Raw genomic sequence first — 15,178 nt, forward strand, 5'->3', positions numbered from 1 at the left:
AGTAGTGATGAGGATCGTGGAAGGTAACCTTCATTCCAACATTGAAAATGACAGGTTCTATTAGACTATATTTGTGAGATTTCACGTCGATTAGAGAGGAGAACGAAACATTCTTTATATGGATGTGAAAACCTCTTCTTAATAGACACGTTTTAAAATATGAGGCTGACGACGATACATAACGGGCCAAAATGAACAATAATTGATAGTGGTGGGCTCGAGCTGTTACAAAAAGTATCAGAGTCAGATACTAAACTATGTGTGAGCGAAGACGCTGGCCCCAGTAGCACGAAGTATTTCTTATAAAAATATGAAAACTTCTCCGTAACATATGCGTTTTAAAACCGTGAACCTAACAATAATACGTAACGGGCCAAATATTCGATAAGGAAAACAACCTAACATGCAACAAAATAAGGCCAATATAGGCCTGATTAGGGGCGGTTCGTGTGATGAACATTGTTGTCTCAAAACAGGCGGAACTCTGTTAAACCCACCGAAAGAGAGGCTCGAACCCACCGAATCAAGCTGTGCAGAAGAATTCATGCTTCCGCACTTGGCTAAATGCAATCTCAATTTGTATTGCGTGTAATCAACAATGCGACAGCTTCAAGATCCAACCCTCGTGCGGCGGAGCAGAACTGTTTAGCGCTGCTTCAGGCCTGTAATTTGCTACCGAAGCTCACCCAAATCCACGCTCACATCTTCAAATTGGGCCTCCACAACAACCCGCTCGTCCTCACCAAATTCGTCTCCATTTCCTCTGTTATCAATGCCACCGATTACGCTGCCTCCTTCTTGTTCTCTGCCGAAGCCGATACTCGGCTTTACGATGCGTTTCTATTCAATACTCTCATTAGAGCTTTTGCCCAAACTGGTCACTCGAAGGCTAGGGCACTGTCTTTGTATGGTATTATGCTTCACGATGGGATTTTGCCTAATAAATTCACTTACCCTTTTGTTTTGAAAGCTTGTGCTGGCCTTGAGGTTTTGAGTTTGGGTCAATCGGTTCATGGGTCGGTGGTGAAATTTGGGTTTGATCATGATGTTCATGTTCAGAATACTATGGTTCATATGTACTCTTGTTGCGCTGATGGGATAATTTTTGCCCGCAAGGTGTTCGATGAAATGCCCAAGTCAGATTCTGTGACTTGGAGTGCGATGATTGGAGGGTATGCTCGTGTGGGGCGCTCCACTGAAGCAGTGGCCTTATTTAGGGAGATGCAAATGGCGGAGGTTTTCCCGGATGAGATCACTATGGTCTCTGTTCTTTCTGCTTGTACTGATTTGGGTGCGCTTGAACTTGGGAAATGGATTGAAGCTTATATAGAGAGACAAGGAATTCAGAAACCAGTAGAGGTTAGCAATGCACTTATTGATATGTTTGCAAAGTGTGGCGATATTGGTAAAGCTTTGAAGTTATTTAGAGTTATGAGTGAAAAAACAATAGTTTCTTGGACTTCTGTGATTGTTGGCATGGCAATGCATGGCCGTGGCCAGGAGGCTATTTGTTTGTTTGAGGAGATGATAGGTTCGTCCGGTGTTGCTCCAGACGATGTCGCCTTTATCGGGTTGCTTTCTGCTTGCAGCCATTCGGGACTAGTCGAAAGAGGTAGAGAATATTTCAGTTCTATGATGAAGAAATACAAGCTTGTTCCTAAGATAGAACATTATGGATGCATGGTGGACATGTATTGCAGGACTGGACTTGTGAAGGAGGCTCTTGAGTTCGTTCATAACATGCCGATCGAGCCAAACACGGTGATTTTACGAACGCTAGTCAGTGCTTGCCGTGGTCATGGTGAATTCAAGCTTGGAGAAAAGATCACCAAACTGTTAATGAGACATGAGCCTATGCATGAGTCAAACTATGTTTTGCTTTCCAACATTTATGCAAAGATGTTCAATTGGGAGAAGAAGGCCAAAATTAGAGAAGTGATGGAAGTGAAAGGCATGAAAAAGGTTCCAGGGAGCACCATGATTGAGATAGATAATGAAATCTATGAATTTGTTGCTGGTGATAAATCTCATAAACAGTTCAAGGAAATTTACGCGATGGTGGATGAGATGGGGCGAGAGATGACGAAATCTGGATATCGACCTTCGACATCGGAAGTTTTGCTCGATATCAATGAAGAAGACAAAGAAGATACTTTGAATAGGCATAGTGAAAAACTGGCTATTGCATTTGGTCTTCTTAATACTCCACCTGGAACTCCGATTCGAATCGTAAAGAATTTGCGAGTTTGCACCGATTGCCACTCCGCTTCGAAGTTCATCTCTAAGATTTATGATCGTGAAATCATAATGAGGGACCGTAATCGGTTTCACCATTTCAAGGCTGGGCTGTGCTCGTGTGGAGATTTCTGGTGAAGTTAAAATAGCGCCACCAACATGTCTTCCAGAATCGATGTAACAGTCCAAGCACACCACTAACAGAATTCAGCCACGTTCAGTTGCTTTTGCTTGGAAGATTTCTTTGCGGCAACCAAAATAAGAAGCTAGCTTCTTCAGCTGACAGCTTGATCTCAAAGGCGATCGAACGAACAACTCGGTAACAGTCAACTTATCTTCAACTCCATTGTAGAAGATCTTTCAAGTAATCATAGTTTATGCTTAAAGACTCTAGAACTTGATTCTTCCAAGTTATGAACTTCTAAATTCAAATCTGAATTTTGCAGGCATGTCAAATTTCACTCTGTTTTGTTCAATCATTAAGGAAACTTCATCAAACACAGCACAGGATGCAGAGACTCTGAAATTATGAGAATCATTAAGGTGGGCTTAGCCAGGTAATTCCTGTTGAACATGAATAAGATAATTGATTTACTATCAAGTCCGGATTAAATGATATGAGCCTTCCCACCTCGGGTAACGTGAATAAACCATAAAGTCATATGAGCATAACTCAACCCTAATTAATAGGTAGCTTAAGAGTAGAACAACAATTATTGGAAGAAATTTAGGGTTAGATGCACAAAAATAAAAGCAAAGTTTGTGCGTTTGGTGAGTCTCCGGTGGAGATGCCAAAAGTAAATGCGCTGTCTTCAATCTCTTCTATGAATCGCTATCCAATTCCATTGAGTTCCCAAACAAGGTAGGTAAGCTTGTACCAACCCATGGAATTATCAAAATGCTTCCAATATTTATAGGAAGAAAAAAGTGTTTTTTTTTTATCTTAAAAAGGAGTTCTTTCTTTTTTTTTTTTGGATCGAATCCTAGAGAAGGTCCGGCTAGGAACGAGTTGAAACTGATGATTCGAAAACAAAGTTAGAGACTACAGCTTCTGAAACCAACACTTTTATGCTTGTTCTTCGTTTCCAGGCTGGTTAACCATAAGTTGTGAGACCGAGTTTACAAGGTGAAGGAGAAAAGTTGTGGGTCCTCCTTATGATGCTACTAACGGCTGTCCGAAGTGCAAGGGTAAACATGAACTCAAATAGGATAGGATTGTGCGCATAGAACCCTTCAAATCCAAATGAAGAGAGAGCTACTAGAACTGAAAAATCAGGTCGGATTTGAAGATGAATTGAAATTTTGGTGACGTTTAAATTAGCATTAAGTATTCTACCAAAATTTCAACGTGTTAATCTTTTGAAGCTCCAACAAATTTCTTTTCAATCCTTAATAATTAGAAGAAAGAAAAAAAACCCTTTTGGGACCTGACAATGAATAAGACCAGTTGAAAATAGCTCCATTTAAATGTCTTTACCAATAATTTTTTTTTAAATAAAAATTATAGGCTTTTGAAGTTTTGTCCATGGCCCATGCTATGCACCAACTTTAAATATTCTATTTTAGTAATTTTAATTTAATATTTAAAATCTTTATTAAGATAATAATTATATTTTTTTATTAATCATTTAACAAAAATCGAAATTAATTTTTCTATATAAAACAGAATAAAAGAAATATGTATTAATTCTGTTCATTTTAGCTTATATGTTATTAGTTTTAGTTTATTTTAATTCTCATATTTTAAAAATACATAAAATAAAATTTAAAAAATAATATATATTAAAAATTATAGACCATCAATTTCGAGCACTGAAGCAGTCAATGGTGACCGATGACAGACCAGCCATAAAACTACTTGATTTTCGGTCGTTTCATTTCATTGGTCTCTTAGGTTTGATTGGGGCCCACCCACTCCCAAACTCCTTGACTTTTAAACGTGTAGAAGACGAAAGTCAAATTCTGCCACCTCCCTTTCCTCGGTGATTTTATCATTCCCTCTCCTTTAACATTAAATGCTAATTACGTTTATAGCCATTGATTATAATTAAACTCAATTATTAACTTAAACAATAACCATTGACGTGAATGAATTTGTAACTCCTTAAAACGATGACGTTTCACGATGTTTTTGTCGCGAGACATAGATCCATAAACTTTGGCCTCCCAACCTCGAATTTCGTAATTATTTATAAAATAAATTCTTTAAGATAAAATTTTATTTCATAAAATATTTCTTTTTTATTTTTATTTTTATTTTAAATATTTTTAAGAATATAGATTTTGTCCTATTAAAGAGTCTAATTTTCACCACAAAATTCTTTGGATTTCTTATCCTCGAGGATAACAGACAATTTTCATTTTTATTTCCAATAATAATAATAATAATAATAAATTTCTTTTTAAATCGTATGATAATTCATAGGAAACATAAATATAAAAATTAAGATACAATATTACATAAACAACTGAGAAATCGAAATCACTGTTAATTCTGTGGATCACTACTCTTCCCTGTTCCCTCGCCGGCGTTCTTCTCTTCCAACAATTTTCCGGCCTCCTCATCAGCCGCCGCCGCCTTCTTCTGCAATTCCTTGGCCTTCAACGCCTGTAATTTCGAGTGATTATAATAAGCAACTCCCAAAAACGCAAGCCCATATCCAAACAAATTGATCGGCGTCACCGTATCCTTAATCACCGACCAAGAAAACGCAATCAGCAACCAATCCTTAACAACTCCGGCGACATTCATCGTCAACGCCGACGTCTTTCCGACGAGTAAAAACACAGCCAAATTCAACGCAAAAGCGCACAAAGAATTAGTCCCAAAAACCAAAAAGTCAAAATGAAAACTCGACGACTCCTTCAAAATTGGATACTCCACGAACACCCACGGCACCAAGAGGAAGACAAAACAACAGGGGGCAACATAATACAGAGAAGTAATCGGATTCAAAGAAATCCCTTTTGAGGTAAGCAAAATTTGAATCATAACAAGTCTTGTAGCCTCAAAAGCAACAGCACCCAATTGAAGAAAAACCCCCCAAGCATTGAATTGAGCTTCGCCGTAGGCAGCGACGGCGACCCCAAATGAAATTGACAGCATATTGAACAGAGTATCCGATTTGAACGGCTCTTTTTTGAAGAGGACGCCGATGGAGTAGACGGCGACGGGCATGAGGGCTTTGAGCATTTGGATGAAGGAAACGGAGAGGTAAATGTAGGCGGAGTTGGAGAGCCAGAGGGAGAAGGCGTAGAGGGCGCCGATGGGAAGAACAGAGGAGAGGTAGAGATCTCTGGACATGGAAACGGGCTCGACGAGCTTGAAGATGCGGATTATGATGAAGGCGAGGGAGGCGCAGAAGGCCATGTGGATCATGGTTAGGGAGATTGGGAATGGCCAATTGTAGAGCTTTTTGTCGAGGATGAATTTGTTGTACACGATTACAGTGAAGCTCAGGAAGATCCATATGGCGACGTAGGCGTAGGAGAGTAGGATTTTTTTGACGACGCCTTCGCTTAGAGCACCGCCTTTCCCCATCTTTGCCGGAGATGGAAGGTGGGAGGTGGCGGAGAGCGCGACGGTGGAAAACAGGGGAAGGAGGGAGGCGGCGGAGAGTGCGACGGTGGAGAACAGGGGAGGGGATTTGTGGGCATTGGGTGGAGACTTTTAATGAATATATAAGGAAATAAAATAATAACAGATATACGGTTGAATCTCGTGGTTTGGTTATTAGTTTTAATTTTGATTAAATCAATAACTAATTGATGATAAATATATATATATATAAATGTTTTGGGCTTTCATATCATTCCATGGGCGGCCCAAATAATTTAAATATTTATTTTTCTATATTTAATAATAAGGGGTTTTTCCCTTTTATATACAAATAACCATAATTAATTTAAAAAAAAAACCAATTTCAGTTCATACATGTATTTTGTGGGTAAATAAGAAAATTAAATTTAAAAATAATTAAGTGAATGAAAAATGGGGGAAAAATGATTTTTGGTGGATAAAATATTATTTTTTAAAAAAAATTAAGAAGAAAAATAAAATTAGCTTACATTGGCTCGGTTGGTCAAGGATAGCCTCGAACAACTATATCTGAGGCATGTTTGAAGCATCTGCCTCGAGTGCTATGTATTCTTCAGGTGGCATTATGATCTTCATAATTTGTTCCTTTAAGAATAAACTTTTTTTTTTTTTTTTTAATACGAGATTTGTCTCTTTCATAACCTTTACTATTTGAGCTTTTCTTTTTATGGGATCTCAAACACGTTTCTCTTATGTAGTCTTTATAGGAGGGACTCGATTGTGTAACCGCTCTATGATTCACACTAAGTTTTTATCTATTATGTTCATCCTTTTCTCGAGGTTAAGGAGGTGTAACTTCCCGCGTTCTTCACGAGTGATGATCTGTAGCTAAATTGTCGCTATCTTGAAGTCAACGGTTTCTTAATATGCATGACCACCTTGGAACTTGATGAACATGTTTCGAGCAAATTTAGAACTATATTTAATTATTATTTCAGTTTATAAAACATTAAGCTCGTGAACTAGCATTTGTTAGTTTTCCTTTAATTATTACGTCCGGTTTTATCTGCTACAAGAATAATTGCTATGTATTATTATTAATTATTAATTTAGTTAACCAGTCAACAACAGCGTTTGTAGTCCAACGGTTAGGATAATTGCCTTCCAAGCAATAGACCCGGGTTCGACTCCCGGCAAACGCATATTTTTTTTGGAGATTTTTAGGGTTTTGTTATCCATTTTAACAAAGATAAACAGAGTCCTAATTTTGGCAGCAATAGTCATAAACAAGTAAGTTGTTTTTTTTTTATTTCACTGCCAAAAAAGAAAAGGTGATAATAATTTTCATTTTCGAAATTATAGTGACTATTTACACAATTTTATAGGACAAAATATTGAATTTTTAAAGTCATAAAAAATTATATACTAATTTTCTCATAAACAAGGCAAAAACTCAACCGAGAGACATAAGTGTGTAGCATTGTGGTAAATCAAGCCGACAAGAAACACAACAAAAACAAAACAAAAAAACACGAAGAAATTCGTCAAAATAGTTGAAATTAAAGTACAAAGTTCGGATTTTTATTACAAACCCACGAAGATCTTCGGTTTTTCCGAAATGGGTTCTTCACTTTCCGGTCAATAATTCCGATCTCCGTTCATATTTCCGAGCCCAAATATGCTTACCATTAGTACGAAACTTAGCAATTCGCTTCCCGTCGAGGATCCGATCCACCGCCACCACCGAACTCATCACCATTCGAGCGTACAGCGGCTGCTCGCCGACCGGAACTAACTCCATCTGAATACCCACAACGCAATCCCCAAACGCCTCTGTAAAAACCCCCTTTATTTCCTCCGTCGTCACTGGAAACCCCCGCGAAAATGTCAGAAACAGAGTCCGGTCGTCCTCCACTATGCCGCCGTCCGACATTCGCCACTCCCATAACCGACCGGTCGGAAAAGTATGGTCCAAGCATTTGGGAACAATTCTGATCGAACCAAAAACCGGATGTGGAAACCCATTAATCACTAAAGCTGCATCTGATTGAGAATCGGTTCTTCCCAACACAGTCTCCAAAATGTCGGTAAAAACCCGAGAACAGACATTGGTGAGAAAGTACTTGACTCCACTGATTGCTCTGAACCGGTTTCGTATGAACAACACAATTGAGATTTCTGTTCCGGCCACCAAGGAGGTGGCCGGAAAGACAGGCGGAAGGAGAGTGGGGCGGGGCCCACCACCGTGTCGGGAATCGAAATCGAGGGAGTTGAGACAGAAAAGAGCTTCATTAGCTAAGGAATTGATGAAGTGGTCGGGGAAAGGGATGATTTTGAAAATGAAATTGGTGAAGCCCTGTTCTTCGAGCCATAGCCAAAGGGAAATGATTAGAAGAGACTGGGCTGGGTCTAGTGAGAGGTTGATCAGCAAACGGGAGAATAGCTCTCTATCAATGGCGTGGTAGAGGTGAAGCTCTTCTAAGCTTATGGAAGCCATTTTAATGGCGGATTTTGAAATGGATGAAACAGGGGAAAACAGAGGACTTTGAGTTTATTTTTTTTTCTTTTGTAGAGGGGATGGGAAAATGTTTTTATTAATTAATTAATTTATTTATTAATTTATTTATTATTATTGTTATAATTATTATTTGGGTAATTTGGCAGTTGAAAAGCTTTAATGGGTGAAGTTTTAGATTAACCAATTTGAGGACTGAGCCAACTGAGGAAATGAAGAAGCAGAAAGGTGCTTCTTTTCCATCTTTGGTTTTGTTTATTTATTTATTTATTTATTTTTATAGTATTTAATTAACTAAATCAAATGTTTCAAAAAATACTTAAAACTTTTATAGATAGAAAGAGCAACTGTTCTATAGCTATTCAAGGGTACTTTAGTGAAAATCGATAAGATTGGAGGTGGTGGTGTTGCTCATTATAATTTATGTGAGATCCCACAATTGGGGAGGAGAATGAAACATTTTTTTATAAGGGTGTGGAAACCTCTCCCTAGTAGACACGTTTTAAAAACCTTGAGGAAAAATTTGAGAGAGAGAGGCTAAAGAGGACAATATTTTCTAACGATGAGTTTTGGCTGTTACAAATGGTATTAGAGTCCGACACCGAACGATGTGCAAGGACGCTAGGCCCTGAAGGGGAGTGGAATAAGAGGTCTCATATCGATTGGAGAAGGGAAAGGTGTGGAAACCTATCACGAGTAGAGGAGGACGCTGGGCCCTGAAGGGGAGTGGAACAAGGGGTCCCACATCGATTGGAGAAAAGAAAGGTGTGGAAACCAATGACGAGTAGGAGAGGATGTTGGGCCCTGAAGGGGAGTGGAATAAGAGGTCCTACATAAGGGTGTGGATAGGTGAATTTCAAAACCCTCACATTTTTTTAATTAGGAAAGAATTTTAATTTCAATTTTTTGTACTTTAGCTAGACATAATTATTTCAATTATTTTTATATTAATGTTTAAAATTTATTCTACTATAAATTATTTTAAATTGCTAAATGAGAAATATGAACATGTAGAAGGATAAGAGTATAAATTTTAAATTTTGATTTAAAGACCCTATAAATAATTAATTTTACCAAATAAGTAAATCAGTTTAAAAAAAATTGACCATGGTAAAAAAGCAATCTCAAAACCAACTTACACCCTTCATCTTCCCTAAATACTAAATTACAGAGAGATTTCTTACCTCTTCAAGAGCAAGCCCTGCAAGAGAAATAAACATCTAATCATATGAGAATAGACTCGAACACCAGACGCGATTTCTCGAGAACGAACTAAAAACTACTAACAAAGATCATAATAAGAACCAATTGAAAGCTTAAATGTGGCTAAAAATAACAGGTAAACCTAACACAATGTAATTAAAAAGCATCTCATTTCAATAATAGCTTCATTTCCGTGTAGTACTAAAAACAATAGAAAAATGGACATCTAAACATCTGGCAATAGGCACTAACAAAAGAGAACATAAGGAGGAGTCTCATAAAAATCACTGCAAACACTACCAACAACAGTCTACCGTAATTGTTCTGTCTTGCATAGAGAGAAAGGGGGTATCTAAAATATTACAATTCGATCATTCGTGGTTCAGAATAAAATTCATAAAGAGACTTCCCATGCAAGACAGCCCCAGCAATTAGAATACAATAAACTCAAATGGCAGCGGCGTGTACCACCACCACCACATCAAGAGCACATTACCCTCTCGCATCCAAGCCTAGTGCAGTGGCTTCCATCCATTTCGAGTCTGATTTGGATTCGAACCACAATGACATGTGAACCACAAAGGCAACCCAGGTAGCTGATATTCTACGCTGAAGATGTCTACATCTATGATGGCACTGCAACCAACAAAAGTAAAATATTGGCACAACTACTCATAAGCAGAGGATAAATAATACACCTCCACCACATCCTTAAAAACTTGGATAGCAAAATTAACATGTTTCTTTCAACCGTCACTAAATGAGCAAAAATTTACCATAACAGCTAGTAAGAATTCAGTTTAAACAGATGGTAAAAAGGGAAATATAAATGATAATCAGGCTGAAGGGTAAACTACAAAAGAAAATGGAGTTCAGAAAGGAAAATTATCACATAAAAAAAAAAAAGGAAACAAGAGAACATACTGTATGTGGATGTATCAATCTGCTCTGGAAGCTCCTTAATATCTACTTCGAACCTTTCTTGGACCTGCAATGCTGAAGACTAAGAAAATGCCATCTAATGGTCACAGTAAGTAATAATTAAAAGTTACATACATTGTTGAGAACATCAGAATCAGCTGCAGATGATACAAAAGTAATTGCAAGCCCTTTGGTGCCAAATCTACCAGCTCTGCCAACCTGTAAGATTTTTGAAGGAAGATATATACACACTTTGGGAGCCCTAGATGGTATAATGAGAATCGAAATACATAGGAATGATCCACGTTACCCTGTGCAGGTAAGTATCAGCAGAATCTGGCATGTCATAATTGATGACAATGTTTACACGTTCAATATCAATTCCTCGACCAACCAAATCTGTTGCCACAAGAATCCGCTTATGTCCTTCCTTGAAACCCTTGTATCGAGTCAACCTGGCACATCATCTTTCCATATTAGTTATATTTGATCTCAAGAAAAATCAATCAACTTCAGAAGTAAATGGGCAATTTTGCAACTTCCTACCAAATAACGTTAATGCAGGAAAATAGTTCTACATCTAGAGAAAGGAAGATACTGAAGTCACTATACCATAACTACCCAAAAAAAGAAGGTCGAAGTCTAGAATGCCCATAAGCAGCAACATTAATAAGGAAAATCAATACACTTGGGCACAATTGAGTACGGAAATTTTGAATGTGTAATACAACATCAGACCTACCTCTCTTCCTGAGACATGCCAGAATGGATACATATAGATGGAAAATTACACTCCACCAATAACTTATCCAGCTCAGCTGCCCTACTAACACTTTTAACAAAAATAACCACTTGATTAAAGTCCAATGCATCAAGGAGGTCGTTCAACTTCCGATTTTTCTCCATCTCGCTCAGTTTGATGTAGTGCTGACATTCCAAAAACAAACTTTTAAGGGAAAAAAAAAAAAAAAAACCTCAATCTATCCACAGTAACACAATGTTAACAACTATGTACCTGGACAAGACCATGTAATGTCAACTTCGCCTCGTCATCGACATATATTTCCATTGGCTGAAAGGAACAAACGTCACAGTAAATCATAATACTTCCTCAAGATGAAGGAAATGAAAGAGCATGTTCATCCCATGAACCAAGATTGTGGTCCAACTGATCTGCCTCCCCTTTGCAGATACGTCTATGGTCACCAAGAAATACCGCAGACTCGGACTATTACACTAGTACAATAGGATACCCCAGAGCACACAGTTGGAAGTTGGAACCAGAATCCACTAAGAGAATAACAAGTGACACACAATGGGAGAGGAAAAGGGAAGAAGTGGGTGACTTCAACACCAACTACTACTTCAGAACCTCTAAAACAGTATCACCAACATATTCCCCCAATATACTAGTAAATTCCCAAAAAGGCTGTAGGTGATGGAAGATAAAAGATGTACATAAAAAAGAGATCCCTCTAGAACGACAAGAAAGTAGGAAACCCAACAGTAGAAACCACAATTTGCAAAACTCTAAGAGAAAGTGAATTTAAAGGGAAAAAACTTCTAAATTGAAGGTTTACTAGCTGTGGGACATTACATCTTGCATAAACTTCTTGCAAACTGGGCGGATTTCTTTGCTGAGTGTCGCCGAAAACATCATAACTTGTTTGTCATGAGGAGTCATCTTGAAGATTTCCTGTACATCCCTCCGCATATCTGCAGTGTACATGAAGAGAGCATAATAAGAAGATATGCCAATGCCAAATAATACATATATTAAAACAAAGTCCATGAGACAACTAAAAGGACCCAATGGAAAACAAATATGAAACTTGGAAGAACATAATATATGGTGGAGAATCTAGTAATACTTCAAAGGACAAATGATTTTCAAAGAAAATATACCAAGTGACTCAAGCATCTTGTCACATTCATCCAAGATAAAATGCCGCACGTTCTTCAGGGAAAGGTCCTTATCTCTTGTCAATGCCAATATCCTTCCGGGTGTTCCAACAACAATATGAGGGCATTCGTTCTTCAGAAGATCTTTGTGAATTTTAATATTCACCCCACCATAGAAAACTGCAACTTTCAGATCGGGAAGATAAGTGCTGAACCTTTCGAACTCATGACAGATCTAAAAAGGTATAAAAGAATGTTAGGGGCTAGGCATACATATAATGCAAAAAAATAGTTCTATACGTGCTTTAAGAGCAGTCGTATTTAAAGATAAGCAGTACACTAACACACCTGGTACGCAAGCTCCCTAGTATGGCACAGAACTAGGGCAGAAACTTGACCAGCAACAGGGTCAATCTGCTGCAGTGTTGACAGAACAAAAACAGCAGTTTTACCCATACCAGATTTAGCTTGACAAATAACATCCATGCCGAGGATAGCTTGGGGAATACATTCGTGTTGCACTGATGAAGAACCAAAGAAAAGGATCGAACCAAATGAACTGTTGGTAAGTAAATTATAACGTCTCCGATCCTTTATGTGAAAGGTTTATCAAACCATATATATTGCTCCGAAATCAAGATTATGATATTAATTTATTACCTGCAAAACATAAAACAACAGATATAAACATCTAAGATGGGCTGGTAACAAAAAGCAATTAAGGGATGATAACTTTTTTTTTGTGTGTGTGTGATGAGAACAAGTGGAAATAGCATAATCTAAAAAGACATTGGTTCCAAATTGATGTGCAAGTGTGATCTCATCCATGAATTATACTGTCCAAAAATGGTGTCAAGATATTTCTCACTATTTGAAACACAATAGCATACTTTAAGCAGTGTTTGGATGATAAAATTATTGGAAATTGTGTTTATTTAGACTGACATTAAATAGCACCTTAGGTTGAGAAGTACAAGTGTTCTCAAGGCAACAAAATTTTAAGGTAATGAACATAGAGAAATAAGTGAACTACTGTATTATAGGTCAAAAAGATCAAGTTTATAGAAAATTTAAGAGTAATTGTGCCAATTTTAATTACATGTTCACTTCCACTTTGGTTTAAGATTCAACAATTGAAATTTTTTTTAAAAAAAATAGAAATTTGCCTTCAGATGGATGCTCAAATCCCGAGTCCACAATAGCACGGAGAAGCTCCGGCTTCAATAGGAAGTCTCTGAATCCCGAACTGTGAATTCCAACATAACCCCTGAGAACGAAGACAGTGAAAGAAGGTAAGGATCTATAACAAAAACAACAACAAAAAGAGCGACATTCCATTCCATGGGGAAAAAACCAACACATCGATATAAAATCATATTCTGCACGAAAGACGTAGTAGGAAGAATAAATCATCGTTTTTTAGTTCACTGCAAGCTCAAACAACTACATATTCCAACCGCTCTAACTCCAAACTAAACCAGACGAACAGAATTACTTCCAAATCTAAAATTTCCTCAAAACACGCATCCAAGAGACCGTAGGGAACTATTCGACCCATCATTTCTAAATCCATATGCAAGCCTTAAAATAAAAAGATTAGAAATGGTGCGCAAGAAGACTACTCACTTCTTTCCAGCTTCACCGTTGACTTTAGCTCCAACGGAATCGGGTGCCTTCTCTTCCTCTTCCTCATAGTCGAGGAGCTCTTCCTCATATTCGTTGTCTCTTGTTTCTCCCATTTCTTCCTAAACATAAAACCAGAGAACGAATTCAATTTCATTCCAAGTTCACGAAAAACCAAATCCAACCCAACAATGAAACTAGGGTTTAAAACAGTAAGAACGAGAGATTAGTGCTTTCTAACAGAGAGATTGAAATTACCTGTTAGCCTGCTAAGAACTCAACTTAAGAGTTAGGGTTGCGATTTCACAAAGTCTGCAAAGGAAAACTAAAAGTGTTAAGACCTGCCTCTCGAGGAATCGCAGATCGCAGTGTGAAAGAGCGGAGAGAGTAATTAGGGTTTCAAAAGAACTTGAGAACGGTTATAAAGGCGGAATTCTACTTCATATTGCCCAAAATACCCCTGCCCCATGCCTCTATTTACTGTGTCTTATGCGATAACTTCACCGCTTTATCTGATATTTTGGGGGTAAAAGTGAAATATTGAGATAAATGTGATATTTCCAAAATATTGTTATTAATTCGCGAATGTTTGGTCTAAATTTACAAATTTTAAATTTCAAGCATTCGTTTATGCTGATTTTTTTTTTTTTCATTTTCCATTTTCATCAATTATTTGGTTTATATTGCTAGAAGCATTAAAAAATATATATATATATAGTTTCAAATTTTCCTAATATAAAATGTTTTTATAATTAAATCAATTTTATACAAATATATATATAATTAATTTAAAACGTTTGTTCTTATATGTATTCACGTCTGATTCATTACATAACAATGTCTTGTGTTTTACATATAAGATAATTTGTTTATTGATGTCTCGTGTTCTATTGATGTCTTCTTCTTATACACATAAACACTCGAGACGCAGTTAAACTAGGAACAAAAATAGATGTTTTCTTTCAGTCTTTTCACCTGTTGTTGGCTACTTAATTGTTTATCGTGCATTCGCTTCAAAGATTTTTATCTCAGTGGATCGATCAATAACCAAGTATGAAAATAAAAAATTTGAGATTCATACCCATTTGAATTACATGTTAGGAACCACAAACATCCCCAATTATATGATATTATCCACTTTTAGCCTAAATTATTATAGAGATTTAATTGGACACGAATGCACAGTCATTGGGTCTCTAGAGGTCAATGGATGATGTGATGGGGGCTTTTCAACCTCGTCA

At 37.3% G+C, this 15,178-nt stretch overlaps 4 protein-coding genes and 1 non-coding gene across 8 annotated transcripts; 2 read left to right on the forward strand and 3 right to left on the reverse strand.

Annotated features, from left to right (window-relative positions):
* Window positions 1-512: 512 nt before the first annotated feature.
* On the forward strand, window positions 513-3,616 carry LOC111496170 (pentatricopeptide repeat-containing protein At4g21065-like). Of its 3 annotated transcripts, XM_023146513.1 has the most exons (3): window positions 513-2,554; window positions 2,682-2,778; window positions 3,325-3,616. In XM_023146513.1, the coding sequence occupies exon 1, from the start codon at window positions 565-567 to the stop codon at window positions 2,371-2,373; it is 1,809 nt and encodes a 602-aa protein (XP_023002281.1). In that variant the 5' UTR covers window positions 513-564; the 3' UTR covers window positions 2,374-2,554; window positions 2,682-2,778; window positions 3,325-3,616. The 3 variants fall into 3 exon arrangements, with proteins under 3 accessions (XP_023002281.1, XP_023002280.1, XP_023002279.1); XM_023146512.1 differs by lacking the exon at window positions 3,325-3,616 and having other exon boundaries at window positions 513-2,599; window positions 2,682-2,849; XM_023146511.1 differs by lacking the exon at window positions 3,325-3,616 and having other exon boundaries at window positions 2,682-2,849.
* Window positions 3,617-4,566: 950 nt separating this feature from the next.
* LOC111496259 (probable sugar phosphate/phosphate translocator At5g25400) lies at window positions 4,567-5,943 on the reverse strand. Its single transcript, XM_023146637.1, has 2 exons — window positions 4,661-5,943; window positions 4,567-4,623 (listed from the first exon to the last, which is right to left on the reverse strand). The coding sequence occupies exon 1, from the start codon at window positions 5,774-5,776 to the stop codon at window positions 4,724-4,726; it is 1,053 nt and encodes a 350-aa protein (XP_023002405.1). The 5' UTR covers window positions 5,777-5,943; the 3' UTR covers window positions 4,567-4,623; window positions 4,661-4,723.
* A 960-nt stretch (window positions 5,944-6,903) lies between these two features.
* Window positions 6,904-6,975, forward strand: TRNAG-UCC. Its single transcript has one exon. It is a non-coding gene; the product is annotated as a tRNA-Gly (tRNA).
* A 425-nt stretch (window positions 6,976-7,400) lies between these two features.
* LOC111496620 lies at window positions 7,401-8,270 on the reverse strand. Its single transcript, XM_023147115.1, has one exon. It carries the CDS (start codon window positions 8,268-8,270, stop codon window positions 7,401-7,403), a length of 870 nt encoding a protein of 289 aa, XP_023002883.1.
* Window positions 8,271-9,724: 1,454 nt separating this feature from the next.
* Window positions 9,725-14,338, reverse strand: LOC111496219 (DEAD-box ATP-dependent RNA helicase 56). Of its 2 annotated transcripts, none has more exons than XM_023146586.1 (12): window positions 14,196-14,338; window positions 13,941-14,059; window positions 13,481-13,581; window positions 12,663-12,835; window positions 12,318-12,549; window positions 12,010-12,128; window positions 11,428-11,484; window positions 11,155-11,339; window positions 10,723-10,867; window positions 10,548-10,631; window positions 10,416-10,479; window positions 9,725-10,127 (listed from the first exon to the last, which is right to left on the reverse strand). In XM_023146586.1, exons 2-12 carry the CDS (start codon window positions 14,051-14,053, stop codon window positions 10,117-10,119), a joined length of 1,284 nt encoding a protein of 427 aa, XP_023002354.1. In that variant the 5' UTR covers window positions 14,054-14,059; window positions 14,196-14,338; the 3' UTR covers window positions 9,725-10,116. The 2 variants fall into 2 exon arrangements, with proteins under 2 accessions (XP_023002354.1, XP_023002355.1); XM_023146587.1 differs by having other exon boundaries at window positions 13,941-14,055; window positions 14,196-14,337.
* Between the last annotated feature and the right edge of the window lie 840 nt (window positions 14,339-15,178).

Source organism: Cucurbita maxima, unplaced genomic scaffold, assembly GCF_002738345.1.
Source record: "Cucurbita maxima cultivar Rimu unplaced genomic scaffold, Cmax_1.0 Cma_Scf00022, whole genome shotgun sequence".
NCBI lineage: Eukaryota > Viridiplantae > Streptophyta > Magnoliopsida > Cucurbitales > Cucurbitaceae > Cucurbita > Cucurbita maxima.